The following is a 19361-nucleotide window of genomic DNA, read 5'->3' on the forward strand; positions in this document are numbered from 1 at the left end:
AGAATTATTGAATCTTACAGCACAGATGGAGGCCATTCGGCCCATCGTGCCTGTGCCGGCACTTTGTAAGAGCTATCCTGCTGGTCCCACGCATCCAAAGCCCTGCAAAGATCTGCTTTGATTGATAGAGCAATTTTTATTATCAATCTTGATGTGGCGTTCACCTGGCAAACAACTCAATCCTTTGTGAGTGCTCTGCACCTTGTGTTACTTTGAGCATTTACGAAAGACAGGTGAATGTTTTGGATGCAACCATTGCAACAGAATAGTCTTTACCTCGGCACTGGGTCTTTGTTTTATTTTTAAAGTTACGTTCTCCGGTGGTTGAGACAAATCCTCCATTACAGGTGCAGGAGAAATCTCCAGGTCTGTTGGTACATGTTGCATTCGCACCGCATGGATCTGACTCACACTCATTGATATCTGGAATAAAAAACAATCTTATAATCTCCCTGAACACCTTCGTGCACTGATCATCTCTCAGTCCTGCTCCAGTTTCTGCCTGAAGTGGGGTTTCCTGTGACATTTGCCTCCCTGTGTCACGGCTCAATTTCTGGAGAAGTGAAACTGAGAGAACTTCGACCCCATTCAGCACCGTGCAGCAAACGTGCTGGGAGGAGATACCAACAACATGGACAGTAGGTCCTTTTTGGGCCAATGTTTCTCCCCTCCTGAAGGCGATGACTCCCATTAGGGGCCGGTCAACCTTCAATCTCTCACCCAAGTGTCCATTCTTCCTGGGTGAGACTGGACAGTGAGTGTCAGCAGATTGTGGGTGGAGGCATCACAGGTGAGTTTAAAACTAGATAGTTCACCAACGAACTCTGAATGTGAAGAAAATCCAATTGTTAAGTCTGTTCGAGGTGCCAGCAAATTTATAATTTACCATTTCTTCTATTAATGACTAATAAATTCACTCATCCCTTGGGTTCATCTGCCTTCTAATGACCTTCAATAACCTCCAACCTACGAAGTCCATTTTAGTTTTCTCTCAGGGTGAATGGTACTTCTCGACATTGGGCAACTGATCATAGAATTATTGAATCTTACAGCACAGAAGGAGACCATTTGGCCCATCATGCCTTTGCCAGCTCTTTGAAAGAGCTATCCACTTCGTTCCATTCCCTGCTCTTTCCCCATAGCCCTGCAAATTTTTCCTTTGATTGATAGGTCAATTTATATTATCAATCTTGCTGCGGTGTTCCCCGCTAATCTAATTAATCCTTTGTGAGTGCTCTGCACCCTGTGTCACTTTGAGTATTTTCTGAAAGACAGGTGAATGTTTTGGATGAAGCTTCTGCAGCCGAATAGTCTTTACCTCGGCACTGAGTCTTTGTTTTATCGTTAAAGATAAATTTCCCAGTGTTTGAGACAAATCCCCTGTCACAGACGCAGTTGAAAGACCCGAGTGTGTTGGTGCATCTTGCATTAGTGCCGCATGGGTTTGTCTTACACTTGTTGATATCTGGAACGAAAAACTCACTTTGAATCCGCCCTGAGCACCGCAGCCTACTGACCACCTCTCAGTCCAGCTCTGGCGTCTCTATCTCAGAGAACGTAACATCATCCAGCACCGCAGCAGTGATGGGAGGAGATACCAACATGGAGAGCAGGATCCTCTTGATGCCAATTGTTTTCTCCTCTTCCTCCCTCAAAGGCATTTTCTGCCATTAGTGCTGATAACCCATCCAGTACCCGAGCCAAGTGACAAACCATTGTGTGTGAGCTTAGACAGTGAGTGTGAACAGGATAGTTGGCTATGGGGACGTAGGAAGCAAGAGACCAATTCTGTCTTCACACAGGTACTTTCCAATAGGGATCGCTGGATAGTGCTAAACATGGCTGATTTGCCCCTCCCTGTCTTAGAGGTGTTGAGGCTAATCGCAGCATCCCTACTGCTACCCTGACTGAGATCAGCTAACTCAGCAGATAGGAACAGGAGGAGGCCATTTAGCCCCTCGAGCCTGTTCCACCTTTCAATGAGATCATGGCTGATCTGTGACCTAACTCCATATACCTGCCTTAGCCCCATATCCCTTAATGCCTTTGGTTAACAAAAATCTATCAATCTCAGGCCAGGTGTAAAACCTGGGACTTGACAGCAGTTTCATCGAGTGTAAGACAGTCCTACTATTGAGCATAATCTTTAACAGAAAGGCACATAACTTGTGCTGGTTCACACATTGTTCAGATGTCACCACTTGTCATGAAAGTCAATGCAGATGAATTACTTTCAGTTGGAAAGATTTAGCGGGACAGATAAAGGGTCTAAGGACCAGTTATATTATTAGCAGCAAATCTGTTCACTCTGAAATCTCCCTGAAAAAACGAGTATTTCTCAACATTAATTATTTGCACCATTTGGTGCCCGGAGTGTTTTCATTGCTTTATATTTCTCCTTACACCCCCTTGCTCTTCCCTTCCTCCGACAATCCATACCCTTGTGAAACTCTATCTAACACCACATCATTACAACTTCCCAATTTATCACATCTTCTTTCCAACTCCCATCAACCTCAGTATGTCCTGCACTATGGACCTTCATCTGGGTCGCTCAATAAGAAAACATATTTTTCCATGGAATTTAATTTAATTTAATTTAATGTTTTCCTCCCATTCCCTCATCCTCTGGAAACTTTAGCCTTTCAAAATCATCTAAAGATTGGAAATGACACGTGTAAATATTAACACATGACATTCCTCAGCCCAAGTCCATTATTTTAGTGGGTTAATGTCCACATTAAAATACCAGTCAGAGGAGCATCACATGAACATGTTGAAAATTGATTCACTAATTTCATGCCCTAAACATTTCTCACAATGTCACTTCAATCTCACAATTAAACCTTCTTACTCTCGGGATTTGATTTGATGGACCAGGTCTTACATCCCCTATTCCATCTGGAGATGATGGTAGTTAATCACACTCTCTGGGTACCACATATCTCATCCATGATTCAGAGTTCCAATTCCTCATTTGCTTCCCTGATATTCTGATGATTATGTCCAGGTGACACACCTTGTTCTGTTTGTACTAAGTATGACCTTTGATACATTTGATGGGCCCTTTCTGTGTCCATGTATTTATGGTGTGATTTCTAAGACACATTTCATTACCAGATTTCAATGCTGGAAGACTGTGTTATAAAAATAACCCTTTCCCTTGAGCTTTCACTGCTCATCATTCGGTCTTGTAATCTCTGAATCAACAACTTCATTAACTCTTCCTTGATACTTCCATTGGTTCTTGACCATCAGTATGGACTTCACCAGGAGTCCCTTCAACTAATTTGGGTTTGAAGAATGTGATGAAGAACTCATGGGATAGTGGGAATGATGAGTATAATTCTTCTAGTTTACTATAGTTGGGTACAGCAGATTAATGGCAGCAGCCTAGAGGTTATGGTAATGAATTAGTAAGCCAGAGATCAAGAGTTCAAATCCCAATCATGACAATTTGTGAAATCTGTTGGATTGTCATAAGGTCCCAACTGGTTCATTAATGCCCTTCGGGAAAGGGAACCTGTCACCACTATCTGGCGGACGTAACTTCAGTCCCACACAATGTGGTTGACTCTTACTGCCCTCAGGGAGGTTAACTAGGGATGCAAACATCTAAAGAAAACAAAAATTAAAAGAAGAATTGTACTTTAGAAAGTGGGCTATCAGCACAACTAGTTGTTTCAATTAACAGCAGCATTCACTATCAAGAATTCTTTGACTGTGGTGACAGACCATCTAGATGCTCATGGAGTGTTTTTATTTTCTGATGAGTGTCATGGAATCCTTCAATGACCACATGAATACTATCTCCCCAACAGCACGTGGACAATAACAAAGATTTAGATTGGTTCAGAACATCACAAGTTCCTGATCACAAAGCAGACCAAAACTTCCTCACTCATTCTTAGAAGCATCACCATCTCATCATCATTGACTGACACAAGTGCCATTGCTTCAAGGTAACTCAAGGACTCCCTATCTCCTGCAATGGGTGCGTAACCAGTACAGGAGCACATAATTATCAACAAGCACATTCGTTCATCGTCTTGAGACAACATCTCATTCAGAACTGATCTCCAACTTGATGATCCATAATTTCTGCACAGATTACAAGCAAACTTAGGCCAGTCAAAACCTAATCACTTAATAGTCTTCTAATGAATTGTCAAATTACAATTCTCTTCATAACTCAATGGGTCAGCTGGCAAGGCACTTGGCTTGAAATTGAAAAGATTAGAACCCGCCTTAGTTCCAATGATCCTTCTATTCTCTAGAGGGCAGCAAAGTTAACACGGGTAAGGTGAGAAGTGAGCAAGGTCCATGCATGGCACTGGGCATGTTACCATGGCAACTAGCCAAATGGCAGCCCTAACTCAAAGCAAAGAAAGCAGAGCTGATCAGCCCTGCCTTTCTTCCCAACAGATTGTCGACAATCATAAATGGCGTCAGAATGTACCATCTTTGAATATTAAGAACCTTACTCTTCAAGAACACTCATTCATAACATTTGCTTAAGATATGTGAGGCCAGTGTTAGATGAATTGGCATGGTCAAATGGATGCAAAAGAGAGATTAAAACAGAGTTGAAGAATTTGTCATCAATTATTTTTCGTTACAAATTTATCATCTAACGAGCCAGGTCAGTACAAGAGAGATACTAAGTAATCTCGATATTGGTTTTATGGTCACTGGAGCTGATGGAGCTCCCATTTCTTTTTCTATCGATTTTCTCCTTTCACTCTCTCCTCTTCTTCTCACTGAGCTGATTCTTCCCGGCTTTGGTTCCACAAGCTCCAGATTTTCTCCATTACCTCGTCCAAGTGGTCGTTCTTGATGTAGGTGCCTAGATTGGATATTTGGCTGTGGGTTGCCACACTGCCAAGCCCAACCCTCTCCTCAGCTGTTACTCACAGTTGCACATTCCCAGCAGGGCTCAGTGGATAATGATCGGGAACAGGAACCCTGGCTGGCTTTCCCTTTTCTAACCCCTGCTGGCTGAGATCAGAAAATCCAGCACTAACTGGCCTAACCAGCTTAGTCACTGGGAGGGCAACTTCCCATTCCTAAACCTGTTGATCCAACACTCTCGTTATCTCCAACGTAAACAATACTGGGAGTCTCTGAGCCAACTTCACCTTCTTTATTAATTATATGAATCTAGTTGAATTGAGCTGCGGCTATTTTCAAAATTCCAATATATCAACGGCAACAAGAAATGCCATGTGATTAGTCCACCTTGGACAGGGAGTCTGAAATACTGGATTGCCTATCTATAGGTTCCAATTGCTATCACTGGCCGACCTATGTCGTAGTTCTAAACTAGATACGGATCCAACTCAAGCAAGTCTGCCTACTTCTACCTCCGTAACATCGGCCGTCTCCGCCCCTGTCTCAGCTCATCTGCTGCTGAAACCCTCATCCATGCCTTTGTTACCTCTAGACTCGACAATTCCAATGCTCTCCTTGTCGGCCTCCCACCTTGCACTGCCGGTAAACTTGAGCTCATCCAAAGATTGCTGCCCGTATCCTAACTTGCACCAAGTCCAATTCACCCATCACCCCTGTGCTCACTGACCTACATTGCCTCCTGGCCCAGCAACATCTCGATTTAAAAATTCTCATCCTTGTTTTCAAACTCCTCCATGGCCTCGCCCATCCCTATCTCTGTAACCTCCTCTAGCCCTGTAACCCTGCGAGATCTCTGTGCTCCTCCAATTTTGGCCTCTTGCGCTCCTCAATTTTAATTTTTCCACCATTTGCAGCCGTGCCTTCAGCTGCCTCAGTCCTCCCTAAACCTCTCCGCCTCTCTACCTCTTCCTCCTTTGAGACACTCCTTAAAACCTACTCCTTTGACCAAGCATTTGGTCACCTGTCCTAATATCTCCTTCTGTGGCTCGGTGTCAAATTTTGTCTGAGAAAACTCCTGTGAAGCACCTTGGGATGTTTTACTACATTAAAGGTGCTATATAAATGCAAGTTGTTGTTGTTGTTCCACTGTTGCTGTATGTTTTGCCCATGAAGGGTAGTGCAGTGCTGATCCTCTACCTGTGACTTTGTATTCAGTGCCAGCGTGAAGAGCATTCTGCTGAGTTAAGTCCTGAGTTCCCCTGACATTATTCAGACAATTTGCCTCATCCTCAAACTCGTCAATGGTAACACTGGAATTCCCCTTTTTTTAATGTTGATGTGGGTTGACAGCAAGATCATACAATTAGTCTCACTTGAGGTTAGTTTTATGCTGTGATTGGTCTCTACTGCAAATGGAAGTGAGACCGTCCAAATTCATCCCCTTCGTGAACAAGTTCCAGGCATGTTGAGCAGAACTATTTAGACCAGGTATACCCAACAATACATAGCCTAACTCTCCCTCTCTCTCTCTTAGCATAGGGACATCATGTTTTGAAAGGGCTCAGTAATGTACTTATTCACCCTGTATAACCATCTGTAAAGTTAGTTAGTCCCGTTGATGTGGCGAATCCTTTCTTGCAGAGACAGTAGAAACTCCCCACTGTATTATAACATATTGTATTTGGCCCACATACTGGTGGATTTTGGAAACATTCATTATTTTCTGTAAAAAATATGAAATGTACATGTGAATATTGTCTATTATCGACATAGTGTTGCAGCCCCCTTGATACTCGCTGGAGAGTGTCATCTCTGTGTGACAGCCTTCTTAGCAAATGCTGACAGCTAGTGATCCATCCAGTATATTTGAGAGCCTGTCAGTGGGCTCGATGTGGAATGGGCAATCACAAGAGTAACAAGGAATGTATCAATTTGGGCCCCTAGAAATCTTTGAGTTTGAACCATTTGGGGGAGATTTTATAAACCAGATGCTTGATAATTCTACAATCGCCAATTGTGATACAACAGTTCACCTCTCAGCTGGTAGAAGGACATTTTTTCTTACCAATGATCTGTCATCAACACTTTATTGAGGATCATATTCCCAACTGGGTATTTGGCCACTCTCAGGAATGCTCCAAGATGTTGGATCTCAGACTGACTGGACATCCTGGCTTCCACAGGGGCCACATGTCGGAGCTGCTAAGTGGCCCTTCCACTTGGTGTAATGGAGGCTGGGATAATCCCACTGCTAACAGTGGTGGGGAGCAAGAGGCGAAAATGGAACGACACTACACACCCAGCTCCAGCAAGATCCCACAGCTGAGCAGACTACAATTGAAGGCCCTGAGACAAATGCAGCAGCAAGTTTTCCAAGAGTCACCAATGGAGAGAAGGCAACCTCAAATGCATCAGCATTTCATCCAGGCAGGGAACTTTACACTGAGGCGATAGAGTGTTAAAATATTAGTCCCCCAATAGACTGGTCAATGGAGTAGCAGGTGTATCTTAGACATGTGGAATAAATGGGTCAAGTGAGGCCATTCCTGGTCCAGATTCAGCATTATGTTCCTTGTTATAAATGAAGTGTGTAATACAAAGGACAATTTATGGTCAGGAGAACGATCCCAATCCTAAGTTCATGGGTACAAAATTGTGTCCATTTTTGACTGATCACACTGCTGTGAAGTGCATTTGGGTGTTTTCCCAGTTGCCGTTGATGGTTCCATCATCCTTTCTTCTGTTGTAACCCTGTGTAGTTTGATCAGCCAATGCGTGCGATAGCTTTGTCTGCTAGGAGAGGGGTCAAGGCCCATAGTACAAGGTCGAAAAATGTAAAAGAGAAGATGAGGTAAATCAAATAGTGATTAGTTGATAACAAATCTTAAAGATTATGGGAAGAAAGGAAGACTGAGTGAGGTAAAGACTTTTGAGGTTGTGGGAAATAAGTTAGAATTGTTAACAGTTTCTATTTTAACTCCATATAAACTAATGCTACAAACATCATAGAAAACCAACAGGACAATGAAAATCAGGCTTCATGGGGGATATAGTTAATACCGAGGACTGAGACAAAATACAGGAAGACATTAATAAACTTGCAGAATAGGCGTGTAATTGGCAAATGAATTTCAATATAGATAAGTGTGAAATGGTACATTTTAGTAGGAAGAATAACGAGGTCACGTAATCCTTGGAAAATATGAGTCTATATGGGGTAGAGGAGCAGAGAGATCTCAGGCTACAGATACACAAATCACTAAAAGTGGCAACGCAGGTTAATAAGGCCATAAAAGAAGCAAACAAAACATTCGGGTTCATTTCTAGAGGGATAGAATTGAACAGCAGGGAAGTTATGTTAAACTTGTATAGAACCTTGGTTAGACCCACACCTGGATTACTGTGAAAAGTTCTGGTCTCCATATTATAAAAAGGATATAGAGGCACTGGAGAAGGTGCAAAAAAGATTTACTAGGATGATATCAGAACTGAGAGTTTATACCTATCAGGAAAGATTGAACAGGCTGGGGCTCTTTTCTCTAGAAAAGAGAAGTCTGAGGGATGACCTGATAGAGGTCTTTAAGATTATGAAAGGGTTTGATAGGGTGGACGCGGAGGAGATGTTTCCACTTGCGGAGGAGACCAGAAATAGGGGCCATAAATATGAGATAGTCACTAATAAATCCAATAGGGAATTCAGGAGAAGCTGAGAGCACATATTGGGAATTTGAGTGTGGGGGTCAAGGGCTCCTTGGGATACGGTGTCCATTATAATTATTGGGAAGAGAATCCTGGGAACTACTGATCTCTCTCCCCATATCTGGTCCCGATGGACAACTCTCATGCCGGGAGTGTGCATTTGTAAAATTACCCCTCATAAGCATTGCGTGATTGCCACCTTCCCGAAATAGACATTTGGTTTTGTCCACTGACAATAGTTAAGTGTGCAGCTATGTAACTTCCTCAAACATACAGGTGTTTCCTGTATTTAGTCGTGACGGTGCAAATTAAATTATGCTCCTCACTGTGAAGTGACTGAACTTCCCTAATTTAGTGAGAAAGTAATATCTTGAATTTCCTCAAGAAAGACTGAGTTATCATGATGGTTATGGAGGAGATATATCTGGAAAGTGTGACACACTCTGTAGAGATTGGCAGGGGGAAGTGGGTCTCACTATTGGCATTATTCCGTCTCTAAACAAACTGAAAAGAAAGGACTTGCATTTATCGAGTGCCTTTCACAACCTCAAGCCGTCCCAAAGCGCTTTATAGCCAATGAAGTGCTCTTTTGTTGAAGTGTAGTCACTGCTGTCTCAATCCAGACTTGAGCACAAAATCAACGCTGACACTCCAGTGCAGTACTGAGGGAGTGCTGCACTGTCGGAGGTGCCGTCTTTCAGATGAAGCATTAAACCAAGGCCCTGTCTGCCCTTTCAGGTGGATGTAAATATCCCATGGCACTATTTTGAGGAAGAACAGGGGAGATCTCCCTGGTGTCCTGGCCAATATTTACCCCTCAACCAACATCACGAAAAGACAGATTATCTGGTCCTTTATCTCACTGCTGTTTGTAGGATCTTGCTGTGTGTAAATTGTCTGCCGCATTTCCTACATTACAACAGTGACTGCACTTCAAAAGTACTTCATTGGCTGTAAAGTGCTTTGGGAGGTCCTGAGATTGTGAAAGGTGCTTTATAAATACAAGTTCTTTCTTTTAAATGGTCCAGACAATGTTCAGGAAATGGAGGTTGTAGCCCCACCCCCCCACCAGGGGCGACAAGGACCACAGACTGATCAAGGTTAACATGATTATGCCAAAGACCAGAAGTCAGACTTACAACTTTAAAAAGGCTCAATTCAAAGAGAAAATGGAAGAATTCGAACAAATGGATTGGAGGAGGATGCAGGACAAATGCATGTATCCTTTTCAACACGTACAGAAAAAGGCACAATATTAGAACAGATTCTTTACCTTGGCAGTGTGTCAGGGAGGTAAAGATCATTTCTCCTGATCGGGTGACGAATCCTTTCTTACAGGTACAGTAGAAACTCCCGAGTGTATTGTGACATATTGTGTTCACACCGCATCGAGCTTCTGAAGCATCTTCATCATAACACTCATCGTCATCTGAGATGAAGAGAAAAAGGATTACAAGATTCCTTTTACCTTTTGGTAAATTAAGGGACACAGTGGGAACCAGTGAATATTTTTCCTTTGGGTGTTAGCGAAGGGATTAATGCTTCTGAACTGATATTGGTGTCGGGTTAGGACAGAAAGTTGAGAATTTTACGCGATCCTTCCGAATTCTGCCTCTGCTGGACGCACGAGGGGTCCTAGAAACATGTTCCACTAATGTGGTACATTCTGAATATTGCAGAATTCAAATTTTTAAAACATTTATTTATGGGCTATGGGCGTCGCGAGTAAGGCCGGCATTTATTCAATGGGTCAACTTTACTATTGGTTCACTAAAACAGTCACTCTGACCTACTTCATAGTGCCACCTCCCTGAGGCAATTCAACTCCTTAACAAAGGCAAACCTGCCTCTTGCTTCCCTAGAGACTCTCGCCCACACCGATTAACTCCTCACGGCCAGTCCTGGTTCCAGCTCCTACCTCACACTGTCGCTTCCCTTTAGGTTCGGAACTGTGTTGCGCACTGCAGGCAGGAGCTCCTGTGATCTCTCAGAAACTATCGAGAGGCCAAGGGTTCCCATCCACAGAGAGTCTAGCCTGGCCCCGTGGAGAAGCTACAGGAGAATGTAATTCTGTGCAAATCTGTAAGAGTGCTACAGGAAGTTAGCCTGGGGAGTTGCAGATCAGTCTCCGGTGGGTGTGAATCCACAGCACAAAACTGCCCACAATTTGACACAATTGGTGGCCTCACTGAAAGACCCCAGATGGAAATGATAGACCCTGAAACAGGGGTCAAGGTGCAGTGTGGAGAGCTTCACTCTGCTTTTGACTGCACTACATCTGATTTGGGAGTTGATGCTGACACTGAGTGCCCAGACATTTCCCTGTGCCTTACTCCCAGTTTTACTGTATTTCTATCTGAGACCTACATTGTTTTGCTCTTGATTAAGTTTTTATTTAGTCATCCTGATGCAGTATCAGGCCACCATGTGGGCAACAGACCACCATATGGGGAATAGATGAATATGATTAAATTCAACTTGATCAGACAAACCGAGAATTTAATGCTCGTTCCAGATTTCAAGAGGGCTAGATTTATAAAGGCGGCAGAGGAATGGAATCGGGTCAATTGGGCAAACCCACCAAGAGGGAAAGTTACCAACACAAGAGAAAAGGAATCCCTTCAAAACCAACCTGATGCAAAAGGAAGCCTTAGAGTCAAAATCAAGGCACAAAGCCAACGTGACTAGTTAGTTAAAGGAGAAATCAGACTTAAGCAACAATATATTTGCAGACTAAAAGGAAACAATTGGTTCATAAGGTCATAAAAAAAGCAAACGAAGCAATGGGGTTAATTTCTAGAGGGATAGAATTGAAAAGCAGAGAAGTTATGTTAAACTTGTATAGAACCTTGGATAGACCACACTTGGAGTACTGTGATCAGATCTAGTCTCCATATTTAAAGAAGAGTATAGAGGCACTGGAGAAGGTGCAATAAAGATTTACAAGGATGATACCAGGTCAGGAAAGGCTGAGCAGGCTGCGGCCCCTTTCTCTAGAAAGGGGTGACCTGATAGAGGTATATAAGATTATGAAAGGGTTTGATAGGGCAGGTGTAGAGAAGATGTTTCCACTTATGAGGGAGACCAACACTAATGGCCATAAATAGAAGATAGTCAGTAATAAATCCAGTGGGGAATTCAGGAGAAACAACTTTACCCAGAGTGGTTAGAATGTGGAACTCGCTACCACAGGGAGTAGTTGAGGTGAATAGCATGGATGCTGGATAAACACATGAGGGAGAAAGAAACAGAAGGATATGCTGATAGGGTCAGATAAGTATGGTGGGAGGAGGCTCAGGGGGAGCATAAAGACCGACATAGACCAGTTGGGCCGAATGGCCTGGTTCTGTGCTGTACAGTCTATGTACTTTCATGTAACTCTCAGGAGAACAGCGATGGGTATCAATCCCAGCTAAAGGCAATAAACATTGATATCAGAGTGGCCCATGAAGGATTCCTCAGGTCAGATTCCAGGTGAACACCCAGGATATGGCATAGGTTTTAAATGGCTATTTTGAATCAGCCTTCACTCCAGTGGACTATGCTCAGTTACAATTAGTGTAACGTACAGTTGACTCTAAAGTTGTAACTGTCAAAGTGGATGCAGATATAATCATACAATTACAGAGAATCTACAGCATAGAAACAGGCCATTCAGCCCATCTGGTCACTGCTGGTGTTTATACTGTACACAAGCCTCCTCCCACTCTAATCACATTTTGCCCCCATATCCCTCTATTCTCCTCTCCCTCATCTATGCAACAACCCTCCCCTTAAATGTATCAATAGTATTTGCTTCAACCACTCAATGTGGCAGCGAGTTCCACATTCTCACTTTGTTTGCGCTCTTTATGCCCTTATCAACTTGTGTTGCTACTTTTAGTGATTTAATAATCTGTAATCCCAGATCCCTTTGCTCCTCCACCCCATTTAGTTTCTTACCTTCCAAGGAATAAGTAGCCTCCTCATTCCTCTGACCAAAATGAACCACCTCACACTTCGCTATGTTGATTTCACTCTGCGAGCTTATTGATGTTGTCCTATATTTTGGTGGATTCCTCCACATTATTAGCTCTATCCACTCCCCCCCGCCCCCCCCCCCCCGCAATTTGGAAACATCTGTAAATTTTGACACCATACCTCCAGCTGGAAATGTTTCTCAAAGTGAGTTTATAAATCTTGCTGCCGTCTAGTGACCATTGTTAGGAATCGATGCGAGAGTGAGAAAGGAAGAGGAGAAGCCAGTATACACGTCATGACTCACCAATGCAGGTCTTATACTTTGCAAAATGGAATCCAGGTTGGCACTGATTGGTCTTCACTCTCCCTGGGCCCCATCCATTGCCAAAGTAGATCACTGGGAGGTAAAGAAAATGTTGATGTGTTTGGAAATATTATTTGCACCAAGTCCCGTTCACCCATCACCCCAGTGCTCGCTGACCTACATTGGCTCTCGGTCCACCAACGCCTCAGATTTAAAATTCTCATGCTCGTGTTGAAATCCCTCCATGGCCTTGCCCCTCCCTATCTCTCTAACCTCCTCCAGCCCTACAACCCTCTGAGGTCCTTGCGTTCCTCCAACTCTAGCCTCTTGTGCATCCCCCACTTTCCTCAAACCGCCATTGGTGGCCGTTCCTTCAGCCGTCTAGGCCGTAAGTTCTTGAATTCCCTCCCTAAACCTCGTCACCTTTAAGAAGCTGCTTAAAACCTACCTCTTTGACCAAGCATTTGGTCACCTGTCCTAATATCTCCTTCTATGGCTCGGTGTCAAATTTTGTCTGATTTCGCTCCTGTGGAGCACCTTATACTACGTTAAAGGCGCTATATAAATGCAAATTGTTGTTGTACACTGTTCTTTTTTGAAATAGTTGTTAATCAGCTTGTTTCCTTTTGAAAAGAAAACCTGAAAATGAAAACAGTGCTGAAGAATGGAGCTCTTTTCCACCTGATACCCAATGTCAGCATTGAACATTCCCAGGGCAGGCCAGGTGGAAGGTAAATCTGCTCTGCACTGCCCCAATAGTGTGCCTCAAACCCAGTGGCAGACGAGTGCCCCCGACTGCCCTGGTGTTACCGGTCATGTCCCAAACCAGCTGAAGGAATTGGGACTTTTCAATATGGATTTTTAATACCAGCTTTTAAGGAAAACTAGAAGAATGGACTAGAAACACTGAACTTTGAAACTTGACCGAAATCGAGGGCATGCTGGGAAGCTTGACTAAGTCCGAAAGCTTTCACGGATATTATTATTGCTTCAGTTGAAGACTGAATGAGACTTGTTGCATTTTCGCGGAGATAAGGGCCGAGGTTAGAGATAAGACATCTGCTTGACCAGGCCTTGAAACACTGTGAGAATCTGTAATACACATCAGCAAACTGTTTTGCCACCAGCAAGAACGATATAAAAATAGCCATCTTAATAAGTTCAAAGAGACAGACTAGAAGCAGAGCACAAGAAGGGTGGCAACAAAGAATTAACCCCTCAGTCTCCTAAAGTAGAAGAATTGATCATTCTGAGTTTCGAGTTGTACGACTGACTAAGGTTGTAAGCATCTCGATCTGTAAAAGTGTTCTGTTTGAATGTCAATAAAACCAATCATTTTGAAAAATTTTCAGCCTCGGTTGAGCCTTACCTCTGGGCGTCCGAAAGCAGTAACCAGAGAGTTAAAAAGAAAACCCCTGCACAACCGTTGTCTCCAAGTTGCCGATTAAGGGGTTAAAGTTCATGGGCTGGTGCAGCGCGATTTCACGGCATATGATTCTGGTGGAACTTATAAACCCCAAGTGTCAGTTTGTGCCACTTTGTGGACAGCTTTGTTGGAGATCTTGGAGGGTTGAAGGGTCGGAGGAGCTTAGATAGGGAGGGGCGTGGCCATGGAGGGATTTGAAAACAAGGATGAGAATTTTAATATCGAGGCATGTCCGGACTGGGCACTAATGTAGGTCAGTGAGCACAGGGGTGATGGGTGAACGGGACTTGGTGTGAGTTAGGATACAGGTAGCAGGGTTTTGGATGAGCTCGAGCTTATCAATACATAAGAAAGTGCAAATTATTGTCCGTGAAAGCACTGAAACTGTAGAGTGCGTATGTGAGGTGTTCTCAGAAGCCTCTGTTCACCCTCAGCCCACCCTCTTGGCAGTACGAGCAAATAACACCACCAGAGAAGCCTGAAACGTGAACTCTGTTTCTTTCTCCACAGATGCTGCTTCATTTGCTGAGCTTTTCCAGCATTTTCTGCTTTTATTCCACCTCCTACTGATTACCACCTACCACCCTCCCTCAGCTGATGAATCAGTCCTCCTCCATGTTGAGCAACACTTGGAGGAAGCACTGAGGGTGGCAAGGGCACAGAATGTACTCTGGGTGGGGGACTTCAATGTCCATCACCAAGAGTGGCTCGGTAGCACCACTACTGACCAAGCTGGCCGAGTCCTGAAGGACATAACTGCCAGACTGGCCAGGTGGTGGCAGGTGGTGAGCGAACCAACAAGAGGGAAAAACCTACTTGACCTCGTTCTCACCAATCTGCCTGAAGCAGATGCATCTGTCCATGAGAATATTGGTAGGAGTGACCACCGCACTGTCCTCGTGGAGGTGAAGTCCCGTCTTCGCACTGAGGGCACCATCCAACGTGTTGTGTGGCACTATCACCGTGCTAAATGGGACAGATTTAGAACGGATCTAGCAGCTCAAAACTGGGCATCCATGAGGCGCTGCGGGCCATCAGCAGCAGCAGAATTGTATTCCAGCACAATCTGTAACCTCATGGCCTGGCATATTCCTCACTCTACCATTACCAACAAGCCAGGGGATCAACCCTGGTTCAATGAGGAGTGTAGAAGAACATGCCAGGAGCAGGACCAGGCGTACCTAAAATGAGGTGCCAACCTGGTGAAGCTACAAAACAGGACTACATGCATGCTAAACAGTGGGATCAACATGCTATAGACAGAGCTAAGCGATTCCACAACCAACGGATCAGATCAAAGCTCTGCAGTCCTGCCACATCCAGTCGTGAATGGTGGTGGACAATTAAACAACTAACGGGAGGAGGAGGCTCTGCAAACATCCCCATCCTCAATGATGGCAGAGTCCAGCACGTGAGTGCAAAAGACAAGGCTGAAACGGTTGCAACCATCTTCAGCCAGAAGTGCCGAGTGGATGATCCATCTCGGCCTCCTCCCGATATCCCCACCATCACAGAAACCAGTCTTCAGCCAATTCGATTCACTCCACGTGATGTCAAGAAACGGCTGATTGCACTGGATACAGCAAAGGCTATGGGCCCCGACAACATCCCGGCTGTAGTGCTGAAGACTTGTGCTCCAGAAATAGGTGTACCTCTAGCCAAATTGTTCCAGTACAGCTGCAACACTGGCATCTACCCAACAATGTGGAAAATTGCCCAGGAATGTCCTGTCCACAAAAAGCAGGACAAATCCAATCGGGCCAATTACTGCCCCATCAGTCTACTCTCAAAGTGCCAAGACCACTCGGCTCCAGACCTCATTACAGCCTTGGTCCAAACATGGACAAAACAGTTGAATTCCAGAGGTGAGGTGAGAGTGACTGCCCTTGACATTAAGGCAGCATTTGACCGAGTGTGGCACCAAGGAGCCCTAGTAAAATTGAAGTCAATGGGAATCTGGGGGAAAACTCTCCAGTGGCTGGAGTCATACCTAGCACAAAGGAAGATGGTAGTGGATGTTGGAGGCCAATCATCTCAGCTCCAGGACATTGCTGCAGGAGTTCCTCAGGGCAGTGTCCTAGGCCCAATCATCTTCAACTGCTTCATCAATGACCTTCCCTCCATCATAAGGTCAGAAATGGGGGTGTTCGCTGATGACTGCACAGTGTTCAGTTCCATTCGCAACCCCTCAGATAATGAAGCAGTCCGAGCCCGCATGCAGCAAGACCTGGACAACATTCAGGATTGGGCTGATAAGTGGTAAGTAACATTTGCGCCGGACAAGTGCCAGGCAATAACCATCTCCAATACGAGAGAGTCTAACCGTCTCCCCTTGACATTCAACGGCATTACCATCACCGAATCCCCCACCATCAACATCGGGGGGGGGGTCACCATTGACCAGAATCTTAACTGGACCAGCCACATAAACACTGTGCCTGCAAGAGCAGGCCAGACGCTGAGTATTCAGCTATGAGTGGCTCACCTCCTGACTCCCCAAAGCCTTTCCACCATCTACAAGGCACAAGTCAGGAGTGTGATGGAATACTCTCCACTTGCCTGGATGAGTGCAGCTCCAACAACACTCAAGAAGCTCGACACCATCCAGGACAAAGCAACCCGCTTGATTGGCATCCCATCCACCACCCTAAACATTCACTCCCTTCACCACTGGCACACTGTGGCTGCAGTGTGTACCATCCACAGGACGCACTGCAGCAACTCGCCAAGGCTTCTTCGACTGTACCTCCCAAACAAGCGACCTGTACCACTTAGAAGGACAAGGGCAGCAGGCACATGGGAACAACACCACCTGCACGTTCCCCTCCAAGTCACACACCATCCCGACTTGGAAATATATCGCCGTTCCTTCATCGTCACTGGGTCAAAATCCTGGAACTCCCTTCCTAACAGCACTGTGGGAGAACCTTCACCACACGGACTGCAGCGGTTCAAGAAGGCGGCTCACCACCACCTTCTCAAGGGCAATTAGGGATGGGCAATAAATGCCGGCCTTGCTCGCAACACCCACATCCTATGAACAAATTTTTAAAAAGGTACCAGGGACCATCAGGTATGAGACACACTCAGCAAATAGAGACTGATCACCAGACCTTGTGTGAATAGCAGGACATGAAGAGAAGGAATCCTACATGTTCTAATGCCCATTTATTGCTGGATTTTCTTATCAGACTAAACCAGGCCATTAAGAAATACAAATGAGTAAAAGTGGAAGGATTGATGAACGCACACAAAGAAATCATCTGGATTTGAATATCACACTTATCCTTTAGTGAATTAACGGGTTTTATGTGCGCGCCTTTGATGGTTTATCTCATCCAATCTTTATTGTAAAAGAAATTATTCCCATATTTACACTCCAGTAAATTCCTTCTTCATGTTGCCTTCTGCTGGGACTTCCTGCCCTCACATCACTGTCTATGGTGATCGTGTCTGTGGTTTTAACCTGCGATGCTCTGTCAGTATCGCACCGTGCAGTTTTTGCCTGATAGTAACTTTGTGCGGCTCACAGGGAGGAATATCCAGCCAGTTACATGGAATGACATAGAATCTACAGCACAGAAACAGGCCATTCGGCCCAACTGGTCTATGCTGCCGTTTATGCTCCACACGAGCCTCCTCCCAACTTATCACACAGTTGCATGGAAAACACTGAATGCCGCCTTTTTCCTACGATTGAACAGGACTGAGTCACTCATCAGCACTGCTGGTTAGACATCCCTTCCCCATCGGAAGGATTAAATTTCACATTCAACACGGTTTCTATTTACTGCCTGGACTAGTCACCCCATCTGATCACCCCTTACTCACCCAGTATCAGGTACAGCGTTCTTGATTCCATCATTGTCCAAAGATGTGGTCTCTGCGGACCAGTGACTCAAGAGAGCACCTCTCACACACTGAGCGTGTCTGAGCACAACCTCAACATTTCTACACACTCTACGTCATCCACAGGAACTGGCCCTGTGCTGGAGGGAAGCTCCAGTTATACAAACATATTACTGAGAAATAGCATAGTTTATTTATATATGGACACTAATAGCACATGTTATATATGGGCAGCAACAATTTACAGATATAGAGGGAAACAGTACATGTCTGGATGTAGACATCTATATATGGACAGTAACAGTACATGTCATATATTAACAATACGTGTTGTATATGGATTTTAACAGTATATGTAATATATGGACAGTAACTGTACATTATATATGGACAGTAACAGTATATTTTATATATGGAACACAACAGTACGTTATATATGGACAGTAACAGTGTGTATTATATATGAGCAATAATAGTATATTTTAACACATGGCATATGATAGCCTGGTCTCAGTGTGAGGGTCTGCATGTGGGACTGAGGTATACCTTCACTTTGCCAGTATCTGAACATTATTTTGCCTGTTATATCCAGGAGATAGTTCGATCAAACGTTTGCTGTTCGGCAGATGCCACTTTACAAAACATTTTGGAGGTTTATTTGGTCTTTGTGTTCGAGCTAGTGGGAGCCTTGATTGTGTGCTTTGCTGCAGTTATTGAGAGAGTTAACGTTTCAGGTCGATGAGTTTTCATCAGAACTGGAAAAAGTTAGAGATGTGACAGTTTATAAGCAAATGCAGAGCAAAGGAAGAAGGAGGGAGTCGGGGGAGGGGGGTGGGGGTGGGGTGGGAGAGGGGAGGAAAGAACAAAAGGGAAGGTCTGTGATCGGGTGGAGGGCAGGAGTGATTAAATGACAAAAGGCAAGGCAAAAGGGAGTGGTAACGGGATAATAAACAAAAGATGGGTCTGGGGAGCTATCAATGATTACAGTGGAACCATTATCAGCACTTGCTGCACGAGAGAATGGGAGCGGTCGTTATGATCTAAGTTGTTGAACTGAATGTTGAGGCCAGAAGGCTGTAAAGTGCCTCATAGTAATGTACTTTTACATTTATATAAGTTTTACACAATTGAAGCTGCTATTAAAACAGCAGAAGGATCTGACAGAGTTAATTGGTGAGCAGAGCACCCCGCTGTACTCGCTGACCTATATTGGTTCCCGGTCCTGCAATGCGTTGAATTTAAAATTCTCATCTTTGTGTTCAAATTCCTCCC

The 19361-nt window shown here is 44.4% G+C and overlaps 2 protein-coding genes across 2 annotated transcripts in view; both read right to left on the bottom strand.

The window, feature by feature from the left end:
• The window catches only part of LOC137304247 (adhesion G protein-coupled receptor E2-like), a 46858-nt gene extending 39838 nt beyond the window's left edge, over positions 1–7020 (bottom strand). The window contains exons 1-4 of the mRNA XM_067972801.1: positions 6917–7020; positions 6049–6110; positions 1319–1465; positions 277–423 (exon numbers count right to left, since the gene is read on the bottom strand). Coding sequence (XP_067828902.1) covers positions 277–423; positions 1319–1465; positions 6049–6110; positions 6917–7020 — 460 coding nt within the window. The remainder of the gene's footprint in view (positions 1–276; positions 424–1318; positions 1466–6048; positions 6111–6916) is intronic.
• Positions 7021–7882: 862 nt separating this feature from the next.
• LOC137304248 (cysteine-rich with EGF-like domain protein 2-B) lies at positions 7883–18150 on the bottom strand. The gene is made up of 4 exons (XM_067972802.1): positions 18072–18150; positions 12815–12907; positions 9824–9979; positions 7883–7917 (listed from the first exon to the last, which is right to left on the bottom strand). The coding sequence occupies exons 1-4, from the start codon at positions 18103–18105 to the stop codon at positions 7883–7885; spliced, it is 318 nt and encodes a 105-aa protein (XP_067828903.1). The 5' UTR covers positions 18106–18150.
• Positions 18151–19361: the final 1211 nt, after the last annotated feature.

Source organism: Heptranchias perlo, chromosome 37 (assembly GCF_035084215.1).
Source record: "Heptranchias perlo isolate sHepPer1 chromosome 37, sHepPer1.hap1, whole genome shotgun sequence".
Taxonomy (NCBI): domain Eukaryota; kingdom Metazoa; phylum Chordata; class Chondrichthyes; order Hexanchiformes; family Hexanchidae; genus Heptranchias; species Heptranchias perlo.